General features: G+C 40.7%; 1 protein-coding gene across 1 annotated transcript; it reads right to left on the reverse strand.

Moving 5' to 3' along the window:
* Positions 1-6,595: 6,595 nt before the first annotated feature.
* On the reverse strand, positions 6,596-24,213 carry LOC140212760 (interleukin-10 receptor subunit alpha-like). Its single transcript, XM_072283942.1, has 7 exons — positions 24,050-24,213; positions 20,101-20,227; positions 15,974-16,155; positions 14,793-14,959; positions 12,783-12,936; positions 10,748-10,869; positions 6,596-7,231 (listed from the first exon to the last, which is right to left on the reverse strand). The coding sequence occupies exons 1-7, from the start codon at positions 24,096-24,098 to the stop codon at positions 6,680-6,682; spliced, it is 1,353 nt and encodes a 450-aa protein (XP_072140043.1). The 5' UTR covers positions 24,099-24,213; the 3' UTR covers positions 6,596-6,679.
* Positions 24,214-26,651: the final 2,438 nt, after the last annotated feature.

Below are 26,651 nucleotides of genomic sequence, written 5' to 3' on the forward strand. Positions count from 1 at the left end.
AATCATCATGGGTTTAATAGTACTATCTTGTGGAGTGAAACTGAGAGGCTGATCTGGCCCAGTTCACGAACAGAATTTTTGCAGTTTTCTATATAGCTCCCTCGGTTCCCTTCCCCTTTATGGTAGATTTCCTTTGGAAGGTGGGGTGGCTCATTCCTCAACCCATGCTGATGTTGTTGGGCTAGTACAATGGCTTGTGCTAGTAACCTTCAATAGGGCAAAACGCATGATTTTCCATGTGATTCAACTTCCATTGTAATAAAAACAGGAAATGCTGGAGATACTTAGCAGGATAAACAGCATCTGTGACCCAGGTAATAGAGTCAATGGATGAGAGATCTATGTCCTGGCCTTTTAACTCTGTCCCTCCCTCCATAGATGCTGCCTTATCTACTGAGTGTTTCCTACGTTTTCTGTGTTGTTTTGCGTTTTCCACATTGGCAGTCTTGTACTTTGTATCATTGTCCAAGGTGCAAGCTGAATCATGTGGATGAAAGGAGGGTCACACCTGGCTTTAGGCGTTCCTTGGGTTATATATATTTGAGTTACTGTCACCTTCCTGTCAGCTTGAACCAGACTGGCCATTCTCCTCTGACCGCTCTCATTATCAAGGTGTTTTCACCCACAGAACTGCCACTCACTGGATGTCTTCTTGTTTCTCACACCGTTCTCTGTAAACTCTAGAGACGGTTGTGCCTGAAAATCCCAAGAGCTCAGCAGTATCTGGGATACTCAAGCCACCCTGTCTGACACCACCAATCATTCCACGGTCAAAGTCTTTTAAATAATATTTCTTCTCCATTCTGATGTTTAGTCTGAACAACAACTGAACCTCTTAACCATGTCTGCATGCTTGATGCATTGAGGTGCTGACACATGATTGGCTGATTAGATATTTTCATTAATGTGGAAGTGTATCTAATAAAGTGGCCCCTGAACGTACATGTATGTGTCTGAGGGGGAGCTCAGGTGTGTATATGTAACAATAGCATGCATGTGGTTGTGTGTGCAGAAATGAGGATGTACGTAGAGTATATCAAAGTGTGCTGAAGTATGTTTGGTGTTAGGTACATGTCAAAATATGTTAGTGAATATGTACCTACATAAGTGTTGTAGATTATGTGAGATTGTATGCCAGTGTCATAGTCACGAAATCTTAGAGTTACTGCACATAGATAGAAAGAGGCCATTCAGTCACCTGTCTATAATTAGTATCTATAATAAGCCCATGCTCTAACATTAGGCCCAGAATCTTGCATGCCTTAGCCATTCAAGTGCTGGTCTAGATGCTTTCTACATGTTGAGAGTACCTGTTTCCACCACCTCCTAGGGTAGATATACCACCAACTGAAGCAATTCTTCTTTAGATATCCCTGCTAAATCCACCCTCTCTAGAGCAATCACGTCCTTCCTATAATATGGCACCCAATATGTGAAGGTACTTGGAGAGTATTCTATGTGTGCAATGGGATGTAGTGTGTGTAGTTGACACTGTGTGCTGGGTGATTGTGAGGATGCGTCTTTCGGTGTGCTTATTCTGTGTGCCTCTCAGACCGCTTGCTGGTTCAGTGCACAGAGCTTTATTAACCCTGTTCCTCTTTCTGTATTTCGCAGGACCCAGACTGAAATTTAGTCAGAATATTCTGAGGTACAGATCACTATGTGTCCCTGAATGCATTTTACTGTCAGTTTATTACTTGAGTCACAGAACGTGAGGCCGTGACTGGTATGGTCAGAGTGGAAAGTACAGGAGGAAGAAATAGGGGGAGATACAGGGAGAAGGGTATACTTTGGAAAGTACCGGGGGTGGGGGATGGGGGGTTGCTTCCGGGGTAAGGGAGGGAAGGGGTCGGAATATGGGAGGGGTGGCTTTGTAGCTGATGTATGGAGAAAAAGTTCACACAATAAGGTATATAGGAATCTTTTCACCCAGTGCACATCTAATGTTAGAATGTCCTTATATCAGGATATTAAAAGATCCCTTGGCACAATTGGCAAAGAGCAGATACTCTCCCTTTTCTGTCTGGTTATTAGAGATCTCATTGTCAAGTCACTGGTATAACTAAGATGTTATTCTGGAGCCATCAAAGTGCTTCTTGGATACATCTGCTCAGGAACAGTAAGTTTAGCACAAAACGCTTATATTGCCAATGTGTCCAAATCCCATTAACAGACAAGTCTTTCCACGTTATCAATGCAGCCTTCTATTTCTTTGTCCCTTGTGCTAAATTAGCTTTTAAAACCATGTTTCTGATATTCGAATTCTTTCACCTGAATGGGGGTAATTGCTACACTTTCTACAAGTGTTTCACTTCCTGGTTTTGAAGCTCAGATTTAGATTCAGATCCATTTATCCAAAACTTACATCAAAACATGTTGTTTGCATTAACAGCCAACACTCAAAACCAATGTTGCCTCCTGCACTTCAGTTCAGTATTTAAAGTTTATTGAAAGCCAGTCAGAATGGTCTATAGCAACACATTCAAAATGCTGGGGGAGCTCAGCAGGTCAGGCAGCATCTGTGGAGGGGAAGAAACAGTCAACCTTTCAGGCTGAGACCCTTCATCAGGACTGGAAAGGAAGCAGGGAAAAAGCTGGAACAGGAAGGTAGGGAGGAGGGAGGTGGTCTATATTCAGCTCCTCGCAAGTAGGGCTTTAGCATTTCAAGAACTTGGGTTTCTGCCATCTTTTCAAGGGCAATTAAGCATGGGTAATAAAATGCTGACATTTCCATTGACAGACACATAGATCCTGGAAAGTGAATTAGTGAAAGATAATATGAATCACATCAACACTGAATAATCACTAAGTCTTTGGAAAACCCTTTTTATTATCAATAACTGGATGTACAAATAAAACAGAGGAAATGAAGTATATGCCATCCAATGGAGTGTGGCATTGAAGTGTTGTTAGATCTTTCTCTGTAAAAGCAATGTTTAGTTGTTGCGAAGTAAAACTGGCTGAAAATCAAGCAGAGTGCAGGAACTGCAGAACAAGGTGATTATGGATTGGTTTCACGCTGCAGGTCAAGAATCTTCCACTAAGGTGCTACCTTTTGTTTAACAATTGTGCCTTTGAGTTTGTCACACCAAATAACTTCTGGAGGATGACAAATAGCTGTTGCCTATAATTGGTGATATCACTGAGAGAGTTAGTGCAGGGTTCCACAGGCTAGGAAGTACTGCATTACAAAATGAATCCCAGTTTATTATCTGGTCACAGTGGAAGGAGGCAGCTTTGATTCCAGATACTCCAGCGTTGGTCAGGATATCAACAAACCACTTCTAAACACAAGAGGTTCTGCAGATGCTGGAAATCCAGAGTAACACACACAAAATGCTGGAGGAACTCAGCAGGTCAGGCAGCATCTGTGGAGAGGAATAAAGAGTCGATGTTTCAGACTGAGATCCTTCAGGTTTGGAACATACATATTTGCTGCCTAACTTGCTCAGTTCCTCTACATAGTTGTTGCCTAACTTGCTCAGTTCCTCCAGCATTTTGATTCCCGGTAGCGTAGCGGTTCGCGTGACGCTAATATAGCTCGGGGCACCAGAGTTCAGAGTTCAATTCCAGCAATATCTGTAAGGAGTTTGTATGTTCTCCCCATGACTGGGTTTCCTCTGGGTATGCCACAGTCCAAAGACGTAGGTTAATTGGCCATTCTAAATTGCCCTGTGATAGGTTAGTGTTAAATGGATGGGTTGCTGGGCAACGTGGCTCATTTGGCCAGAAAGGCCTGTTCCACGCTGTGTCACTAAATAAAATAAAATAAAATATTGTGTGTGTTACTTTAACAGCTTCACCACTTCCCACTTGTAGACTGGACTTGGACAAAGGACTTGGTTTCTGTGCAACCAAATTGCAGTACAAAAAAGGGAAGCAGGAGGGTGGGTATGGAGGCAGAGGGGATGTGAGTGAGGAGAAGAAATAGAAATACATTAACTACTGTATTTTTTTTACAGAGAACTGAACTCAATCCAGCTGGAGTTTGACCCGCCATTCACTGTCAGTGGGATGATGAGCACAATGGGAAACCGCAGCTCAGATCAACAGTTCCAGTATCACACTATGAGGACTAGAGAAGTGGACTTCTCTCCAGCAAATGAATAGCATCCTCATCTCAGGGTGGGTGGAATCCAGAAAGAAAGACTGCATCATTAAGAACCTCTAGGGAAATGAGGGACCTCCTTTCAATAGCTCCCTTCTGGTGGTTAGGAGCAGGAGTAGGAAAAATATGCCCAGGAGAAAGTGTATCTTACCCCTTTGTATTTTGTTTGGATCTTTCAACATGTGGAGAGGATGTGATCTGCTTTCAATCCACATCAACCAAATATGGAGAAATTCATGTGTGAAACGGGAGTTGGAGGGGTTTGCTTACTCGGCCATCTTAAAAATGAAAGTCCATTTTACGTAATAATAAGATCTTGATATTCATTCTGCAGTTTTTACAACCTCAAGGCATTCCAATGTTCCTCAGTTTTCAGATTTGATTTTGCTGAACCTTACTTGTTTAATTCTCTGGATAACATTACCAATGGAGCAACTTTGAATTTGCCTTCAGCCACTGCCTGTGCAGATGACCACCAATGTTACTTCAGTTATGACTGACTGTTGACTGGGGCCCTATATTACTTGATGCCAGGGATTTTCCTCTAGGCTGATGCAGAGAGAGCACTGCACCAACTGTGTTGTCTTTGCGATATTAAATTTAAGCCCATTTCGTCTCTTGGGTGGAAATAAACTATCCCAAAGCAATTTTTAAAAGGGAAAGAAGATGAATTACTCCTGGTATCCTGGCCAATGCTTATTAATCAATCAATATTAGAAAAGTAAATCACCCAGTAAGTTACTAGTAGGAGCTTGCTAGGCACAAAATGACTGCAGTGTTTCCCTCAACAGTGTTCATTCTGCACTGGTTGTGAGATCATTAAAGAAGTTATCAATTTGATATTGGGGTTTTGCACCCTCTTGCTATCTAGCCCCGTCTCGGTGCTTTGTGAGAAAGATTTGCCAGGTTCTTTACCTAGAAGTACAATTTTTCCATTTTGAAGCTTGAGATTGCAGATGTTTTCAATTTGTTTTATTTTAAGAATCAACTGAATTGAAAGAAAAAAAACTGTAAAGCCTTGCATTCATATAGTAACTCTGATAGCCATATTTTTCCAGAAAGTATTTTGCAACTAATTATGTTTTCTACAATGTAGCCAAGTTGTAGAAATGTGTGTGTGAACTTGCCATGTTCCATTTTGTGCTTAATGAGTTCCTGATTAAATACTCAGGTAATTATTTTGCTGATATTGGTTAAAGATAAATATCAGCCAGGACAGTAGGGAGGGAACTTCTCTGATCCTGGAGATCTGCTGCATCCACCTTAAAGAGAAGACAGGCCATCAGTGTACCATCTATTCCATGATTCTGGATGCTCTCAGAGAATTTCAGGTTAGATTATGTGCTTAAACCTCAGCCATAGGAACCTGAGTTTCTGACCCTGTAAAAGCAAAGCTCTGAATGTATTGTTGTGTCCTCAATTGAATGAAGATGTTAATACAGTGCATTCCAGTTAATTGAGCCTAAAGAACAAAACCTAGTCCAGAAAATAGCCAAGATTTTATTTGCTTATTTGAGACACTATGCCAATTAATTGGGACAGAATGTAGTCAAACAGTTTAACTTGCGTCCGTCTCGTGCACTTGTGTGGCTGTTAGACACTACACCATGCTTAGACCAAACAGTTTTTAAATAGCATCAGTTGCATGCGCTTGTGGTCAAAGAGCAATGATTTTTGTCACGGATAGTTAGCAATAAATAAGCAGTAATACAATTCAAAACCGTTTTGCTCACTATGGTTTCAAGCATTCAGCCTTGGAGATGCGAGAAATGGCCAGGAGTGAAAATGAAACGATTTTACTACTTCAAGAAGTTAGGAACTATGAAGAATTTGAAGGCATCAACAATCATCTTGAACATTACAATAAAAATGAAGATTTTGGAGGACGTTTCTAAATAGCGTCAGTCATCAGTACTTGTGTGGCCATTACGACACTAAACCGTGCTTACAGCGGGCAGTTTTAAGTAGTGTCAGCTGTGTATGCTTGTGTTATGTTATTCATTTGGGCCGACCGACGCCGAATTAAAAAGCAATGATTTTTGACACTACTTCATGCGGGAAGGCAATGAAGGCAGTCCATTATCTGCACTAGGTATCTGCGCTAATTTTGTTCATTTAGAGTCAATCAAAAGAACACAACAGTGTACACTGGATGAATTCATCCATCAATAACTATTTGTAACCAATACACAGTTTTATAGTACTGTAGTAATATTGCTAGTGTTCTAGTTTTTCTCTATTTCATTTAAATACATACATACTGTAATTTATTATCAATTAAACAGTAGTTTATCTTTTTTAAACAATTTTCATGAAAATTTGGCTAACTGGGTAAGACCAAAATGTACTGGTCCCGATGTGTCCCAATTAACGAGAATCCACTGTACTTCTGCCATCATTGAGCAGCCTTCGATTTATAGTGCCACGTCCACTGAAATGTATTGTTTACTAAGAAGCTTCCACAAAGGAAGTCAATTACAATGGTGGTGAAACTGAAATATTTTAATAAATAATTAAATTATAAAATACATTATAATTGCTTGCAGAATGTTTGATATGAACATCTTTTGTTTAAAATTCATTCTCCATTAACATGACATCATCCAAGTTGAGAAACCCTTTTGTAAAGTCTTCTGTTACGCTAATATCTGATAACGAGATGCAGCAGGGAAGAGAGTCCTCTACAATTTGTTCCTGACCCACGTTAGTCCTTGGCATCTGTCTCTGATACCCTGAAATATTTATGCTTCCAGTGCTATCCCCCGGCTCGTCCGTCGCATCCGGGATGTGTACTGAGCAGAAATCGACAGGCTGTGATCTGCTCTGCCCACACTCGGGGTTGGTGCTCTGGAGGCTGCTCGAGTCTGGCGTCTGCTGCATGTAGCGGTTCAGAGGCTCACTGAGCAATACCATGCGGTCTGATGATTGGCTCCCAATATCAATTCCACTATCCACAGAAGATGCTTCCTTGATTTTCTGGTCCAGCCAGGGTTCATCCTGTTCCAGAGTCCTGGTGACACCAGGAAGGGCATCAACAGCAAACACCTTTTGTACCACCACATCTTCTGTCAAACTCAAGTAATACTTGATGTTCAAAAACTTCTTGTTCTTTTCAAATGATTTCTGTTGGAGGGAATAATAATTTCATTGTAAATGCAAGAGTGAGATCATAAGAAGGAAGAAGTGTTGAACCACAATAGACAGACTTTGTGAGAGATCTAAAACACTTTTAAACCCAGTTTCTAGCCAGAATTGAGGAACCGGGCACACTCTACCAGAAGCTCTATGAGCAGCCTGAAAGTGAATCTCAATAGAGTCAGGCCTTAAACGTCAACTGTTTATTCCTTTCCATAAATGCTGCCTAACCTGCTGAATTCCTACAGAATTTGGTATGTGTTAAACTGGGCTGTTATTGGCTAGAATATGTAGAAGTTTAAGGACAGATTTGAGGGTTGTGAGAAAGATTGTAATAGGATAGTCTGGAAAAAGAAATTGACTATGGGTTGGGGTGAGGGCAAGTATGTGTTAACTTTAAAATCTGAGCAGGGGTATTACATTGATCTTGAATGGCCTGTCACTAAGAACAAGTAGTAAGTAAAGTAGTCTCACTAAAGATTTATAACAGAGGAGTCCTTAATCATTACGGGTACTTGTTTATTCAAGAAAACAGGGCTTTGCTGAATAGCCAGTATTGTATTCCTGTGATGGTGAGTCACCCTCGGACACAGCATTCAGACAATTGCTGGGCCAGCCATGTCAAATTAGCTCTAGGCTGGGGTTGTTTACAAGCCCTGAATAGATAAGAATAACAAGTTACCCTCTCTAAAAGGAATGGCCTGGTTAAATTTCACACAAAAATGCTGGAGGAATTCAGCAGTCCAGGCAGCATTTATGGAAAAGAGTACAGTCGACATCTCATGCCAGGACCTTTCAGCAGGACTAGAGAGAAAAATGATGAGGAGTCAGGATAAGAGGTGGGGACGGGGGGTAGTGAAAGAAGAAACAAAAGGTGATAAAGTGAAACCAGGAGTGGGGAGGGGTGAAGTAGAGAGCTGGGAAGTTGATTGGTGAAAGAGATACAGGGCTGGAGAAGGGGGAATCTGATAGGAGAGGACAGGAGGCCATGGAAGAAAGAAAAAGAGAGAGGTGATGAGCAGGCAAGGAGATAAGGTGAGAGAGGGAAGTGGAAATGGGGACTGGTGAAGGAAAGGGGGGCACATTACCAGAAGTTAGAGAAGTCAATGTTCATGCCATCAGATTAGAGGCTACCCAGACGAAATATAACGTGTTGTTCCTCCAACCAGAGTGTGGCCTCATTGCGACAGTAGAGGAGGTCATGGACTGTCTTATCGGAATGGGAATGGGAAGTGGAATTTAAATGGGTGGTCACTGGGAGATCCCGTTTCTTCTGGTGGATGGAACATAGGTGCTTAGCGAACTGGTCTCCCAATCTACATCAGGTCTCGCCGATATACAGCAGGCCATGGCAGGAGCACTGGATACAGTAGATAACCCCAACAGACTCACCTGGAAGGACTGTTTGGGGCCCTGAATGGTAGTGAGGGAGAAGGTGTAGGGGCAGGTGTAGCACTTGTTCTGCTTGCAAGGATAAATGCCATGAGAAAGATCAATGAGGAGGGACCTATGGACAAGCAAGTTGCAAACCCTGCAGAAAGTAGAAAGTGGGCGGGAGGGTGGAGGGAAAGATGTGCTTGGTGGTGGGATCCCGTTGGAGTTGGTGGAAGTCACGGAGAATTACGTGCTGGATGTGGAGGCTGGTAGGGTGGTAAATGAAGACAAGAGGAACCCGGGTGGAGTGGCGGGAGGATGGGGTGAGGGCAAACCTGCATGAAATGGGAGAGGTGCGGGTGAGGGCAGCATTGATGGTGGAGGAAGGAAAGCCCCTTTCTTTGAAGAAGTATAACATCTCTTTCATTCTGGAATGTGCACCTACGCTCTGTCTGCCAGCAAAAACAGGATCTCCCAGTGGCCACCTATTTTAATTCCATTTCCCATTCCCATTCCAACATGTCGGTCCATGACCTCCTCTACTGTTGCAATGAGGCCAGACTCAGGTTGGAACAGCAACATCTTATATTCCATCTGGGTAGCCTCCAACCTGATGGCATGAACATCAATTTCTCAAACTTCCAGTAATGCTCCTCCTCTTCACCATTTCCCATTCCCATTTCCCTCTTTCACCTTATCTCCTGACCTGCCCATCACCTCCCCCTGGTGCTCCTCTGCCTTTTCTTTCTTCTGTGGCCTTCTGTCCTCTCCTACCAGATTCCTCCTTCTCCAGCCCTTTATCTCTTTCACCAATCAACTTCCCAGCTCTTTAATTCACCCATCACCTTGTGTTTCTTCCTTCCCCTCCCCCCACCTTCTTACTCTGAATCCTCATCTTTTTTTCTCCAGTCCTGCTGAAGGGTCTCGGCCTGAAACGTCAACTATACTTTTTTCCATAGATGCTGCCTGGGCTGCTGAGTTCCTCCAGCATTTAGTGTGTGTTGCTTGGATTTTCAGCATCTGCAGATTTTCTCTTGTTTGTGATTGGACCCAGTTAAGTTTGTACCTTTGAATAGCACTGTAGTAGTTTCTACTCCTAGCTTTTTATTTCAGATGCACATTTCTCAAAGGGAAGTAGAAGTGAACATTACATGCAAGGCTTGCCAATAATGCCCATATTCCACACCGATAAGACCTGTGCAAATAATGAATTTGGACTTGTAAAGTGTTCTTGGGAGGATTTTCAATCATTCATCTGCATTATTAATCATTAACATTGCCATACTCAACAAAGGAATCTGGACTCAGGATGAATAATGCAGTGATATCACTAGCCAGAAAAAAAATGTGAGATGTTCTGAAAGGCACATGGAAATGCTGTATAAATGCAAGCTTCCTTTTACTTTTAATATTGTCATTTTGTTCTTACATTGTTCACTCCTCCTTGTTCAGTAACCTTGATAGAAATGCCATCTGGTACGGAGGGGCCACAGCACAGGATGGGAAAAAGCTGCAGGAAGTTGCAAACTCAGCCGGCTCCATCATGGGCACTAGTCTCCCCAGCATCCAGGACACCTTCAAAAGGCGATGCTTCAAAAAGGCAGCATCATCATTAAAGACCCCCACCACCCAGGACATGCCCTCTTCTCATTGCTACCATCAGGGAGGAGGTAAAGGAGCCTGAAGACACATACTCAATGTTTTAGTAACAGCTCCTTCCCCTCTACCATTAGATTTATGATTGGACAATGAACCTATGTACACTACCTCAATTTTGTTTTACTCTCCTTTTACACGACTTGTTGAATTTATATATATTTCTTATTGTAATATATAGCATTTTTAATTATGTATTGCATTGTACTGCTGCCACAAAACAACAAAAATGTCACAACATATGCCAGTTGACCGACAGTCTGACAGACATGACATCATACAAGGCTAGGTTTTGGAAGATGGCTAGCAGCAAGAGTGAGTTAGTAGGAAGTCTGGCGAGAGTTGGATTATTGGGCTCACTTAAGGGCCTGACATGATCTAACTTGAAAGAAGAGATTAGATCAGATTCCTTGTCTGTAATGATTTCAGATGTAACTACCACACATACTGTCAGCGAGTGAGGGCAGAACTTACCAGAACAGCTGGTGTTGTTCTTTGTTTCTTCAGGTAATAATGGCAGACCAATCGCAGGCAGAAGCAGACGATCATCAGAGTGGCAACAGCACCGATGACAGCAGAGACGACGTGAAATTCATCTGCAATTCAATGAGATCAATAACTATCTGCCTGGGTGGCCTGTGTCCTCCCTGGATTAAAAATCTACCAGTCTCAGAGTTAGATATTATCTGGTGCCTTTCACGCCAGACTGCTTTTCCATCTGATTCCTACTGAGCTGGGATACCTATTGAACTGTACTGGCAAATCTGGCACTGTGACAAAGACCAACGTAAAAGGATTTCAATATTGATTGAAGATTAAGTGTTAATTATTATAGCTTGCAGTTCCTCAAACAGTTCAATGGAGTATATTTAGATCATTATCAAGGCTTCGGAAGGAAGTACAGGAGCCTTAGGTTCCATACCACCAGGTTCAGGAACAGTTATTACCCTTCAATCTTCAGGCTCCTGAACCAGCGTTGATAACTTCATTCACCTCAACACTGAAATAATTGCCGAACATAACCTATCAGACCCACTCTCAAGGACTCAACTCATGTTCTCAGTATGATTTATCTACTTAATTATTATTTTTTTTTTTCTCAGCCCCAGCTGGTAAAACTTACGGTACGGACATAACCAAGCACAATCATTTCTCAATTGCTTAGAACTTTCAGACTGTTCTATGGTGACTTTCTGAAGATTTACTATTGCCGTGTAGGCCTAATTGTCTAATGTTATCGTGTAGTGACTTCTGGATAATACCAGCTGTAGATACTACTCTTGGGACAATGTAAATCCTGTTCATATTCCATAGTCCTTCAATTTCCTCTTTTAATTCAGCATATACCTGGTGGTTTTCACTTTTTGATTTCTGTATATTATGTGTGTTTGGAATGGTGATATCTATTAAGTAAGCTGTTCTTGCTTGTTTATCCTGTAATATTGTATCCGGATGGTTATTATGGATTGTCCTATCTGTAATAATGGATCAGTCATAATATAATTTCTGCAACTCTGACTCTAAAACCGGATCAGGCTCATATTTATAGTAAGGTATGGTGTCTTTTATGAGTTTGTATTTTAAAGCAAGATTTTAGTGAATGATGTTTGCCACTTGATTGTGCCTGTGTATTATTATTATTATCATTAGTTTGTTTCTTCCATATTTGCACAGTTTGTCTTCTTTTGCACATTTTTTGTCAGTCTTTGTATGTAGTTTTTCACTGATTCTATTGTATTTCTTTGTTCTACTGCGAATGCCTGCAAGAAAATGAATCTTAGGGTAGAATATGGTGACATGTACGTACTTTGATAATGTATTTAGTTTTGAACTTTGAACATTATCAGTTCATATTAAAGTGTTATCCAAAGACGCATCCTTGTCAGTATAGCGTTCCTTTGTACTGAAGTAGGGTCAGCCCTGGTCTGTGTTCAGATCCTGTAATGTCTGACTCCATGCAGGAAGTGCAACTAACTGAGTTGCAGCGAACAACTTCACAAAGTAACACACACTTTTCAAATTTTGATAATGCATATGGCTTCCTGGTGTTTATACCGCAATGTGCCATGCTGTGGAGGGGCACAATACAGTATAAACACCAGGATTTCCCACTCTGTGCATCCCATTCTTAGCCTTTCCACTGAGTTAAGGTACCAAAGTCCCATTGTTTCTCCAACACCAGGAAATTAGCAAGACAATGAAAATAATATTTCAAAGTGGAGAAATATTCAGGCTGCTTTTTAACAGGAGATGGGTCAATTACAGACTTCTCAACTGATCAAAAACACAGGCCACAATGGAGGGTAAAGCCTTTCCCAACCTTTTTTATGCCTTGGAGCCTTACCATTAACTGAGGGGTTCTGTGGAACCCAGGTTGGGAACCCCTTATCTAGATGGTCTCTATTTATGTGTGTTTCATCTTTGTATTAGCCCAGATTAATTTTTTCAAACCAACTTGATATATATGCTATAAAGATGTATTAATGTATATATTGATATCGTACTTTACCTGGATTAGTTGGGATTTCCACACATTTCTCTTCTGTAATATTGCTTTCCCTCTTATCGCCATATAGTTTTGCCCTGACTCTGATGCAGTAGCTAGCCCCCGGTGGCTCTTTATTTGTTCTGAATGGTTCTTTTGAACCCCGAATTTCATCAGACTGTTGGAACACAAGCAGGAGAAACTTTAGAGAAGCTAACAACATACTGTTCATATCAACACGATGTTCCAAGAAGGTAGCTCTAACTAACCACAATCCACATACAAACAGCTTGCAAGGTACTTATTACTCGTACAAAAGTAACTTTGTAGATCCAACTGTGGCGTCATTTAATGTGGCACACCAAAATCATCATCTGAGTCGCCATGCTGATATTGGCATGTTCAACATAGGAAAGCTCAGCTTTGGACTTAAGATTATCAAAGCTCTTATGGGGATTCCATAAGCAACATTGTGGGACTGTTGTCTATAATTTATTGACAACTTCATTTGAGAACTGAAAAGGTGGAAGACAAATTAGATTTGCCTATTATTGGCATCTTAAAATTTAGTATTTCATCCAAGGCTGGTCACATTGCTGGGTTGACAGTACTCTGTCCTGGACACTCTTCCTCCACCGATAGTATGCTTCACCTCAGCTGTTGGTGCAGTTATTCAGAACAAGGAACAAGGAATCTGCATCCTGGCCTAATATTCTATACCAAGTCGTGGTTAGGGGAGAAAATAAGGAGATAATTGTTTCCACTACCCCATTAAGGGATGGTATGTGTCTCCTGGGTGTAACACTCCATGTTCTTCTGAATTTACTTGCAAGAGATGAGAGGCAAGACAAGGCTGCAAGGGACGGGGATCCTTTATCCGGCTAACATTCATGCTTAGTTTTCAAATAATTTTACGGCTTTGTCCTCTTTAGTTCCGTAATTTTCACCAGACCCATAACCCTCCTAAAAAGATGGATTCCACAAATTCTGGCCTCTTCTGCATCCCAGATGTATAATGCTTCACGTTTGGCTGGTATTCTTTCAGTAGTCTGAGCATAAAACTCATAAACTCCCTTCCTAAATCTCTTTGCCTCTCTACTTCCCTCTCCTCCCGTAGTGTGTTCTCTGGAAACCTCTCTCTGACTATGGTTTAGGTCACTGGCAGATACCCGTAGTGTGTTCTCTGGAAACCTCTCTCTGACTATGGTTTAGGTCACTGGCAGATACTGGAAATCTGAGCAACACACACAAAATGCTGGAGGAACTCAGCAGGCCAGGCAGCATCTATAGAAAAGAGTACAGTCGATGTTTCGGCCCGAAACATGGACTGTACTCTTTTCCTAGATGCTGCCTGGCCTGCTGAGTTCCTCCAGCATTCTGTGTATGTTGCATGGAATTCACAACGCTCAGATGAATGGTTGTACAAATGGCCTCTACACTTCCAAAAGAGTAAAGGGAAAATTCAAGCACGGGGTTTTCTAACCACTGCTTTTCAATGTCTGATAATTCCATCTTGCAAAACTTTGAAGGATGAAAGTTGGGCTACCAACTGTCTACCTTGCTGGGTCTCACGCCTCTGGAATGGCTCATACCTGGAAAAAACATTCATTTGAGGAAGCAACAGAAGATGTTTGATCCTGACTCACTTTCAAGGACTCTACAATTCATGTTCTTAGTATTATTTACTTATTTATTGTATTTGCACAATTTGTCTTATTTTGCATATTGGTTGTTTGTCAGTCCTTGTGTATCTATGTATAGTTTTTCATAAATCCTATTGAATTTCTTATTTTCCTGTAAATGCCTGCAAGAAAATGAATCTCAGGGTTGTATGTGGTGACATATACACATTTTGATAGTAAATTTACTTTGACTTTGTCCTCCCAAGAAGGACTAAAGAGATGTAGGTAGCAGAAAGGTTAAGTGGGTGGACAACAGTCGGTAATGTCCAATTTACCATCAGCAATGACCAATTTTATAAAAATTACCAACATCATCAGGAATTGCAACAGTCAGAAATCCACAAGCACTTACACGGTTGATGCCATTTCCACAGGTATAAATTACATACAACATCGAGTCTTTGAACACATCCTCCATTGACCTGTTTCTTTTTGCTGTGTGCAGGGTGGGTGGGAAGACCCTGACGGTAATCTTGTTATCGTTTACTTTTATATAAAAAGATGGCAATCCCAAAGCAGCTGAAAGGAAATTAAATCTAAAGTTAGACTTTGATATTCAAACAAACAAAATGAATGAATCTGTCAGTATTAGTAAGCTAATGCATGGACGTGGAAATACATGGTGAATGTCTCAATGGGTGTGTATAAATAAGCAAATATGTCACTGTGTGCATGTCTGTAACTGAGTTTGCCAGTGTCTATATAAGCAAACAAGCAAGCAAATCAGTGTTTAAGTAAATTTGAATATGTGTGCTGGTCTGAACATGGCATGAATGTGAATATACCAGTAAGACTGAGCCTGTCACAGAGTACGTGTGAGTCAGTCAGGATGTGAATGTTATAGGTATGTCATTCTTGCTGCCTGACAGTTTTGGGGCTGGTTCAGATGTGCCGTGTTGACACAGACAGACCAGATTGTCTCAGGATAAAATCTGTGCCGTGGTAGCTGGAAGCATATTCTCGGGTTCCATCAGTGTCAGTGATGAGCAAGGAATTACATCAGCTACATTTTCAGCTACTAAATGTAAATTTGTGGTTAGGATGAAATTGAATGAGGGCTTATTATCCCAGACCATTCACCTCAGCAGTAAATATTTTCAGATTCTTAAAAGCCCTTTTCAACAGAAAAGGGAGTATAATTAATAACCCAGCAATCTAAAAGCTAGCATTCAAACCCCCAAGTTTGTCACTTGAATTGCAAGATGTGTCATCTCTAACTAAAAACTCTTCCATAACTGTAGTGGGCACTGGAGGGCATTAGGTTTTTAAGATGAGAGGAGAAAGAGTTAATAGAAACCTGGTGGGCAACTTTTTCACTCAGAGGGTGGTCTTCCATATATGGAATAAGCTGCCAGAGGAAGTGGTTGAGGCAGGTACATTAACAACATTTTAAAGGCACTTGGACAGGTACATAGATAGGAACAGTTGAGGGGTACTGTATGTGGGTCAAACACAGGCAAATGGGACCAGTGTAGATAGGCATCATGACTGGCCTGTTTCCTGTGATATATGATTCTATGAGAGGTCACTTACTGGCATCGTAGGGTTGAAATCGTTCGAAACTCTCCCAATTGGAAGTTGTGTTGCCAATCACACTCCTGACACGAACTAAAAAGGTAACAGTGAAGTTCCAGGTCTCCTCAGTGAGATCACAGTAATGGTGGGAAATCCCTGTACAGCTTGACACTGGGATAAACTCTCCACCATATCCATACCTGCAATAAAGAGACTTGATCAGTATCTTCATGTTATTATGCAAGTGAACACTCTCCAAAAACAAAACAGCCTCCTATTAATAACTCTTGTTCATACTGGAAGATCACACGACTTTCTACCTTCAACCCTGTCTACAAGATACAAACATATAAAGTAAATTTATTATCTAAGTATGTTTATATCTCCATATATACTACCTTGAAATTGGTTTTTTTGCAGGCATCTACCCAACCCTAATTCTGTAAAGAAAAAGAGCAGAGGAGTGCTGTGGTGTGCATATCAATTTTTATACTTTCACTGATATGTAAAACAGAATGTCTGCTCATTACTACAATGCTGCATGTGTGGTCTTGCAGCATGCTACTGTGTCTTTGCTCCGGTAACCAGTCAGCACACCTCAAAGTGCTTTGACTGTCCTGAAAGGGAATTTGGAAGGGACTGCTGATATACTGCTTTAAATGCCATGCTAAAATAATTATCTTATTTCTGTTATATGAACAAAGTGCTTTTTTGAGGTGTGTCCATTATCACAAAACACAGGGGATTGTTGGCAATCCGGGATGAGTTTAAATATTTACACTTTAGCCGCACAAAATATTGCACAGGATCACAGGCACAACCCTTCCAACCATCAAGGACATCTTCAAGAAGGTGGCATCTGTCATTTTTTCCGACAGCCTAATCAAATCGTGATTCATTAGTAAGCACAAATAAAAATAAGTTAGGGACAAGCGGAGCAGCCATTGTTGGAATGGACCAATGTTAAAGTGAGGATGCTGTGGCTCAACAGGCTTGGGTAAAGAAAGTTTCTGGTAAGTTTCCTCTTCTTCCATGTGTGGGGCACGTGGCCAAGTGGTTAAGGCGTTCGTCTAGTTATCTCAAGGTCGCTAGTTCGAGCCTCCACTGTGGCAGCGTGTTTGCGTCCTTGAGCAAGGCACTTAATCACACATTGCTCTAGTCTGTGCGAGGAACGGCACCCCACACAGACTTCCAATCTGCACCTTGTAAGGCATGAAAATGCCCGACACAGGCCTCTCATGGTCTGAGTCAACGTTCCCCCCGCCCCTTCTACTTCATCTTCATTCTTCATCTGTTAGTACAGTGAGAATGGCTGTAGGGTCTGTGTTGTGTTCTTTGTGTGAGATGTGGGAAATCTGGGAGACCTCCAGCCTCCTGGTTAACCACGTCTGCACAAGCTAGTTCTCCTTTCCCTTCCCCCACCTTTTTATTCTGGCATCTTCCCCCTTCCTTTCCAGTTCTGATGAAGGGTCTCGGCTTGAAACATCAACTGTTTCTTCATTTCCATAGATGCTGCCTGACCTGCTGTGTTCTCCCAGCATTTTGTGTGTGTTGCTCTGGATTTCCAGTATCTGCAGAATCTCTTTTGTTTATAATTTCACTTGCGATTTATTTTACAACAAATGTAAGCAGGCATAGTAACATTGGGGTTTTTCAGGGGAATGTGAGTGTCTTTACATGTAAACAAACTGGATGACTCAAAACCAAACCAACAGTAGGAAGTAAAATTTTTGAGAGAGAGGTTGTGCTCTTGATATTTGGCCTCATGCAGCTAATTGCATTCTCTTGATACATGGCTGTGCCCACACAGTAACACGCTTCCCAAACATGTGCACAGCCAAATGCATCTCTGTGCCCTCACTGACAAAATCAGGGGCACTAATATCCACTTTATTGGTAAGGTTATGCAGGTCTCAATATGGGCTCCTGGGAGATGGAGCAACATGCATGCAACACATGAATGGACAGCATCTAGATTTGTTTTGTAAATAAGCTCTAGTTAAAAGCTGTTTTTGGTCCTATAGTTCCGAGACATCTCAAGGTTCAAGGTTCAGCACCTTCTCAAGGGCAACTAGGAATGAGTGATGAAATGCCAGCCATCCTGTTAACAATAAATACCCTTTCAGAACATTCCTATTGTCATTTATCAGGGCTGGTATATAGTGTTTCAGTTTAAATGCTGTGTTGAAATTGGTCTTTACGTCACAATTTACTTCTTGCTTTAAAGCACCTTCCTGTGATGAATCCATAATTGCAACACAGAAGAAATCGTCATTACTGTGGTTAATTTTTAAACATTTCCACAACTGGATACAGGACATCCCTAACATTGCAACATCAGTGACACAGAACACAGTGTCAGTGAAAGCCAGAGTTAGCAAAACATTTATAAATCAGGAAGTCAGCTGTAAAATACCGATATCTGAAACACCAGGTGCATCAAAGTTCTTGAAATCTTTTGATACTAGTTATACTCTCAGTCATTATGTTAGTACCCACATAAAGCTATTTAAATTCTGACACCAGCTCAAACCTTCGCTGAATCTATGGTTGAACTAGATGTGAATTTTCTTTCTGTAAACTTACGTCTTCCTGTTATTTATTAGTGGCTATCTTGGTTATACAGGGAATATTTCACAGTTTGGTGATGACGCATAATTCAAGTGTGATTTTAAAAAATTGAGGGAGTTCCGCAATTGATTGCACGAGAACATTGACTAAATTTCCTCTCCTGTTGCCCACCACCCCATTCAGTAACTTTCAGAAAAAAAACTAATATATGTTGTTGCTTCATCCTAGATCATGAATTTACAGAGCTTAAGATCTAAACTCACCACATCTCACTTACATGTTCAGGCTTATCCCTTACAGAACAAGTTTAATCTAAAATGCAAGAAAATCTGGAAATCCAAAGCAACACACAAAACATGCTGGAGGAACTCAGCAAGCCAGGCAGCATCAATGGAAAAGAGTAAACAGTCGATGTTTCGGGTCGAGACCCTTCATCAGGACTCAGAGCAAGTTTAATACCTCTTACACAAGACTTACATGCCTCGTCTTCTACTACTTTTTTGTCTTGGAATTATCCACCAATTTTCTACTTAGGCTGGGTCAGACTGTGGGATCAAGTTCCACTTTGAGAATGACGCAGTGGCAGATCTGATAGAGCTTCTGGCTTACAGCTCCAGTGATCCATTTTATATTTATTTACAGACACAGCACACGGTAACAGGCCCTTTCAAGCCAACAAGCACAATTAATCTACTAACCCATATGGTTTTGGAATATGGGAGGAAACCAACGCAGTCACAGGGAGAATATACAATCTCCTTACAGACGGTGGCAGGAACTGAACCCGGTTCACTGGCGCTGTTATAGCATTACATTAACTGCTGCGCTATGCCTGAATGTATAGAGCATAGAAAAGTACAGCACAGAAATAGGCTGTTCAGCCCACAATATCTGTGCTGACCACAATGCTTTTTATAATGATTAAATTGGCTCAAAGTGACTGGACATTTCTAAGAGATGAGATGTCAACACTGAGCCTACACAGGAAATGTAGAAAGGATAATTAATGAGATTGTGATAAAACTTGTATTGAACTAGCAGCTTACATATCCTAAGGACTTCTCAAAGCATGTTATGTCCAACTAAAGTTTTCTTTAAAGTGCCGTCACTAGTGCTTATATATATGAAACATTTAATGAAGTTCCATAAGCTGTTTTGAGAAAAATAAATAATCTTTTTGTTTAGCGACATTGCATGTGAAGTAACACACACTGTTCAGAAAGTGCAGGAAAATGTGTCTGTTCTTCAAATTCTATTCTAAAATTTTGGGATGCAAGCAATTTAATGTTTTTACTGAAAAATAACATCTCTGATGATTGGTCAACCCCTCAATAACACAGTGCAGATTCCTAACTTTTTTTTGACCTCAAGTCTCTGGCATGGCATTTGAACTCATGGTCCTAAAAATGCAGCAACCATCTCCACCCCACTAACCCTATCACATATATTTACCCCAAGCTTCCAATCATATCCAAAATTCACTGAGGTTAACTGTAGTTGATGGGGGAAAAATCTGCAACACTCCTCCATGCTCACCAGCTGTATTTTGGCAATGAGAAATGAGACTCCCTTACCTGCAGTACTCCACATCATATCGAACATGTTGTGAATTATTCTGGGCTGGACTCCAATGAAAGATGTTTTCAGTATTCACGGAAACAAAATGAAGATTTTCTGGGGGGCTTAGGATGGTTTCAGATCCTGTAAAAAAAATCCCAGCATTCAGCAATCAATGCAAGTTTACCCTACAATTGCTTAAAAATAACTCCTCAATTCTACAATAGCTTAACAGTAATTCTGTGTTGATCACTCGCTGGTGTGTACTGACTTGGCTTAAAGAAAATGGGGTGAGGTGATGAGAGACTTGTAACTGGAGTACAAGTCTAGTTGGCATTTGCAGCTTTATATTGCCAATGTCGCCTATGTAAGTTTGTCTATGGATACAAATGACGTGTGTACCTTGTATAGCAGACTATAGAAAATATTGGCTCTAACACTGATGACACATATGGAATAGTTAAAATAAATACAGCTCAGGAACATATCTTTTATCCCCAAAATATATGCCAATCTTTATACTCTATCACCAGAAACCTACTCAGCTTCATAAATGTATCAGTGTTACATTCACTTCTGGTATTCCATATGGTAGTAGTTTGATTATCTAATAAGTCAGCAGTCAAAAAGTCTTTGATTTGTTAGTAAATATTTTGTAATTATTAATCCTTAGTTTTAGAGTTCCTCTGAAATGGAAACATCTTTTTCTGTATGTTCCCTATTAAACCCCATCATAACATTACAAGTCTCTGTCTCAGAGTTTGGCGATCTGCGACCTCAGTACACACTGTGCCAAGTATTGATAAATCTGCTCATTAGTGACTGCTGCATTGTATGTCGAACACCAACCAGTTCACTAATGACCAAGCCTGACCGTTCCTGATTATTCACCATCAAAAGTCCCTGTTTTGTACATGGGGAAAAACCAAAGAATTTTAGGATTGTGCAGATTAGACTGAATCCTAGTAGAAAAAGGGAAAACATAGTTCTGTTTGGTGTGAGAGCAGAAGGTGGAGGAAACACAATAGACTTTCTGTTCCTCACAGCTACCCAGTTACACCAAAGTCTAGTTTTGAAATTTACAAATGTTTGTAGAAAAAGAATCACAGTTAGAATTTTTCAAGGGTGTAACTGGTAGATAAGGAAAAACCAGTAGACAAGAGTGTTATAGATTTTCAGTAAGTCTTTGAAAAGATCCGGATGAAAGATTAGTGTGTAAAATTAAAGAGCAGGGACTGAAGTAATGTCAATTCATGGACTGAAAATTAGTTGCAGAGATACAGGAGAGAGAAAATAGCAATAAATGGTCTTTCTTGGGGTGGAATGTGATAACTGGAGGGATCATTGTTTGGATCTCAGCAATTCATAACATATGCCCAGTGGCCACTTTATTAGGTACACCTGTACCTGCTTGTTAATGCAAATACTGTATTTAACCAGCAAATCATGCATCAGCAACTCAATGCATAAACAAGCAAACATGGTCAAGAGGTTCAGTTGTTGCTCAGACCAAACACCAGAATGAGGAAGAAATATGATTTGCAGGGAATGGTGCAAAAAACAACAAAATAAAATCCACTGAGTGGCAGTTCTGTGGATGAAAATGCTTTGTTAATATGAGAAGTCAGAAGAGAATAGCCAGACTGGTTCAAGCTGACAGGAAGGTGAGATTAACTCAAATAACCACGCATTTTTTTAGTGAACAACACGTTGAACCTTGAAGTGGATGGGCTACAGCAGCAGAAGACCACAGTAACCATTTAATTGGGTACTGGAGGGACCTAATAATGTGGCTACTGACTGGAGATTGGGAAGTCTGGTGTGCAAAGAAACTAAGGTGTTCTTGTACACAGTTGCAAAGATACAGCCAAATCAAGCAGTTGAGAAGTCAAATGGTATTCTGCCCCTTTAAGAGTGGGCACAACAATTTCCTGTTGCAATGACACAGGGTTTGAAGAGGCCACATCTGCACTTTTGTTCTGCCTTAAGGATATACATGCCAATGGGTGCGTGTGTAATCTGATTGATTTCTGGCTCAACAGAACAGCTGCATAAGAAGAGGTTGCCTTCACAGAATAGGGTTCTTCAGCTACTGGAGATGGAGTGGCCATTTGGGTGAGGAAGTCCCTCAATTAGCATACCGCCCGAGAGGGCAACATGAGTGTCAAGAATCCTGTTGGTTTTAATGAATACAACAGAACAATACTGAACACATTGGCTATGAATGTAAGAATGAAAGAGATTGCAGGGGTTGTAATTTTTTTAATTATGAATAGAGTTTATTTTAGTCATGGAGTCCTAGAAAAGTACAGTACAGAAACAGCTCTTTAGCCCATCTAGTTCATACCAAAACCACTTAAGCTAACTACTCCCATCGACCTGCACTGGGACCACAGCCTTCCATACCCCTACTATCCATGTGCCTATCCAAACTTCTCTTAAATGTTAAAATTCAGCTCGCGTGGACCACTTGTGCTGGCAGCTCGTTCTACACTTTTGTGACCCTCTGAGTGAATAAATTTCCCCTTAAACTTTTCACCTTTCACCCTTAACCCACAACCTCTGGTTAAGAACATAGAAATTTACATTCGGCCCACAATGTTGTGCTGATCATGTAACATAAATGTAGTTTACTTTGCAGTCCTACCCACCCTCAGTGGAAGACGGCTGCTTGCATTTAACCTATCTATACCCCTCTATCAAATCTCCCTCCAGTCTTCTGTGTTCCAAGGAATAATGTCCTAACCTACTCAATCTTGTCCTATAACCCAGGTCCTTATATTTTTATATAAGCAAACTAAGTTTGCTTTGATGAGAGTTGAAAAGAATGAGTTGTTAACTAATTGAAACTCATGAAGTTCTGTTAGACTGGGAGGATGTTCCTCCTGGGTGGGTTGTGTAGGACGACGAAGAAGGGTCACAGTTCCAGAATACCAGTTAAAAGATTTAAGATTGAGATGAAAAGAAAGTTCTTAGACAAGATGTGGAATTCTCCATCACAAAAAACTGTAGAGGTAAAGTTGTTGAATATGTTTAAGGAGATAGATCGCTTTCTAGACGCAAAAACAGACACCAAGCACACAGGGAGAGAGCAGGAGCTAACAGGCGCTATGCTCTATGCTTCTGTGAGTTTAGTAATGCTTCCAAAAAACAACTTTTTGGCTGCACAGAGATCCTCAGTACTACAAGTATAGCAAGACAATATGCTCAACTCCTTGTGGGTTTTTAAACCATAATCACCTGATCAAAGCGTGCTAACTAGTCTCGGAACTGTGACTGCTTTCACATACCCCGCTATCTTTGATGTTGATATATAATTATTATTGCGTGACGTTCTCATAACAAAATGCACCGCATTCAGACAATACTAACGTCAAAAACAGTAGCGCCATGGCTTTCCTAGCAAGTTCTCAATTGTCACGTCTATATATTTTTTTAAATCTTTCCTTTAACCAGAATTTTCAAATCAAATTCAAACCCTGAGCTCAGGGTCTGGATGACACTCGCGGTGTAGGCTCACGGTTGTGCAGTCCACAAGCTGAGGTCGTAAACCAACCGGACGGCTTTCCTGCGTGGACGAAAATGGAAAACTTGAAGAACAGGGGTATTGTCCCATGAGCTCGCCACTATTTTCCCCTCATTTAACAGTAATTAAAATATCTGATCGTTAAACGTACTGCTTTCCCCCAGAACGTTGCTGCATCAATAGCGACGCTGACTGTATTTTAAAAATATTCACTGGCGTGTGAATCCCACGCTGGTGTAATATCCTCGTCTGAGACCATGAGTAAGTACACCCAAGAACACGGCTCCTCATTTCAACATATTTAATTTAGAGTTATTGATTGACAAAACAGAATCAAACTCAATAGCTGCAAATGGAACGTGTTAACTTTTTATATATAAAATGGGTTTAAAAGAATAAAAATGTAAAGACTCATTATTTATCCAATACACCAGACCTACCAGAGAGATTGATCCCCAGTAACAGAAGAATTGTAATCTGAAGTTCCATTGTCGTTTGCCGTTACAGTATTTAGAAATCACCGGGGGGTATGCAGTTCGTTTCTTCTGCCGCACTCAACTACCCAACTCTTGTCCAGGGCAGCGCCAGGTATAGGCGTGGGAGGGAGTCAGTTTCAACTTCCGCCAGGCGATTTCAAATCAGCAGTGGCGGGGAATTTCCTTCAAACTCTCCCAAAAGCTGACGCACTGACCTCACATGCTGGAGTCCACAGAGGGGAAGTAGACTGGTTAGACCCAGTCCAGCTATTACAGATCCCCTTCTAAAGCTGAACTTCAGCATATGTTGAAGGATCGAAACCGAAATCGGGACAGGGGCGCTGATTTTCCACAAAAAAAATCACGAACATATTTCAAATTTCACATTTATGGTGTTAAAATTGTAAGCAAAATGTAAGTTTCTGCATCCTTGAATGGAGACGTAAGAGACTGCGAATGCTGGAATCTGGACTAAAACTGCTGGAACTTCGCAGATCCTGTGCCGGCAAAGCGATGGTTGACGTTTCTCGCTGAGACCCAGCATTAACCTAGTTAATTAACGTATACATTCATAACATGCTCTCTGCCTAATAATTTTCGCAAATATAGCTTCGGAAATATTCATATCTAGGCTACAATTTCTGTGAAAACGCAATTAAACTCTGATTATTTAATAGAACTCCTTGCCCTAAAGTTAGACTCAATTTCACCGCTCCCTTCTGAAAAGTAAGTCTAACTACTTATATTTTGGTTTGGTAAGAACTTAAACACAAGAGACTCTACAGATGCTGGAAATCCAGAATAACACACACAAAATGCTGGAGGAGGTTAGCTGTCCAGGCAGCATCTATGTTTGGGGCCGACATTTTTTCTACCATTTTTAATTTCATTTTAAATTAAAAATTGTTTTTACCATAGATGCTGTCTGGCCTGCTGTGTTCCTCCAGCATTTTGTGTGTGTAGTTTAGAACTGAACATTCTACATGAAAAATCCAGATTTTTTTATTAATCGCCATACTTACCGGTGCTGGTGAATATTGGTAGTGGATGGGATTTAACTTAATTATTTTACTCTTTATTATTATATATCTGGAGGGAGGACGGGAAAATACCAGAATGTCCCATCCCCTCTGCATGTCAATATTGTGTAATACAGGCAAAAAAGATGTCACGTTCTCTATGTTGAAATAGCTACTCTCTGCTAGCGGAGAATTTCATGATGCCGAAATGAACCATTGGATCAGGGGTGGGTGTAAATCTCATGCTGATTCCTCATCTGTTGATGTCTTTCAAATATCTATGAATGGAAATAATGGATGGGTACAGGGTTGTTTCACTGTTGCATTGCACAAATGTTTGGCTACACAAAGTCTCAGTCAGGAGAGGTATTTAGAATAGATTGAGGTAAAAAAAAAAGGGGGAGATTGAGAGCTCTAAAAGTGATCTATTCACTGTCAAAGTTGAGTTCATTGTTATCCGCACAGGAACATGTCCACGCAAGTGCAATGAAAAACTTACTTGCAGCAGCATCCCAGGCATATACTGTAGTATCATATAAGCATAACTCCCAAGAAAAACATAAATAAAAGATAAATTTGTAATATTTTTACAAGAAAGGACACAATTAGAACAAACAAAAATGAAGTCCACTTTAGTACAAAGTGGCCAAAGTGATCAGTGTTGCTAATCTCTAGTGATTAAATTTTTTCTGTTTGGTTCAATAATGGAATAGTAGCTGTTCTTGAACCTGGTGGTATGAGACTCCAGGCTTCTATATGTCCAGCTGTGAAAAGATGACACGGCCCAGATGGCAGAGATCTTTGATGATGGATGTTGCCTTCTTCAGGCAGTGCCTCAAGTAGCTACTACCAATGGTGGGGTTATTGAAGCTTGTATTCCCTGTGTTCTTATGTAAGTTGGAGCTACCACTAAGGGAACCAACTCTAGATTTTCATCTATACTGCTGGAAACACTCAGCAGGTCAGGCGGCATCTGCAGAGAAAGAAACAGAGTTAATATTTCAGGTCACAGACCCTTCATCCATGCTAATGAAAACGTTAATGCTGTTTTTGTTTTTCATTCTACAGATACTGCATGCTTTGGTGAGTGTTTCCAGCATTTTCTGACTTTATTTCAGATTTCCATTTTCTGCACTTTGTTTTGATTTTCCCATCTGTCCTGACTTGGATATTAGGATGTCATTGTTATTGTGTTGAAATCCTGAGACTTGCTAATTAATAACATTTTGGGAGTCAGTGAAAGACTTTTCCAATGGACAGATGTTCTCAACGTCTCAACAAAAAGGTGCTAACATCCTCATCCACTTAATTGGAATCCCTGGCTTTATCAAAAGGAGAAGGAGCATCCAAGAGTATGCCATGCACTTCAGTGAGTTTGTAAAATTCAATTAGAATACCATAGGTCCACAGCAAATGCTATTTCATTGGCTCTTCACTCAATCCTGGAAAACCTGGACAGGAAAGATGCAGACATCAGGATGTTCTTTATTGACTACAACTCAGCATTCAATACCATCATCCCCTCAAAACAAATCAATAGATGTCAA

This window comes from Mobula birostris, chromosome 20, assembly GCF_030028105.1.
Source record: "Mobula birostris isolate sMobBir1 chromosome 20, sMobBir1.hap1, whole genome shotgun sequence".
Lineage (NCBI taxonomy): Eukaryota > Metazoa > Chordata > Chondrichthyes > Myliobatiformes > Myliobatidae > Mobula > Mobula birostris.

Coding starts and splice junctions, on each gene's coding strand:
- LOC140212760 (XM_072283942.1), bottom strand. CDS start 24,098: ATGGAACTTCAGATTACAATTCTTCTGTTACTGGGGATCAATCTCTCT. Junction 20,228..24,049: donor ACTGGGGATCAATCTCTCTG/GTAGGTCTGGTG, acceptor TTTTTTTTACAG/GATCTGAAACCATCCTAAGC. Junction 7,232..10,747: donor GAACAACACCAGCTGTTCTG/GTAAGTTCTGCC, acceptor TCCCTCCAACAG/AAATCATTTGAAAAGAACAA.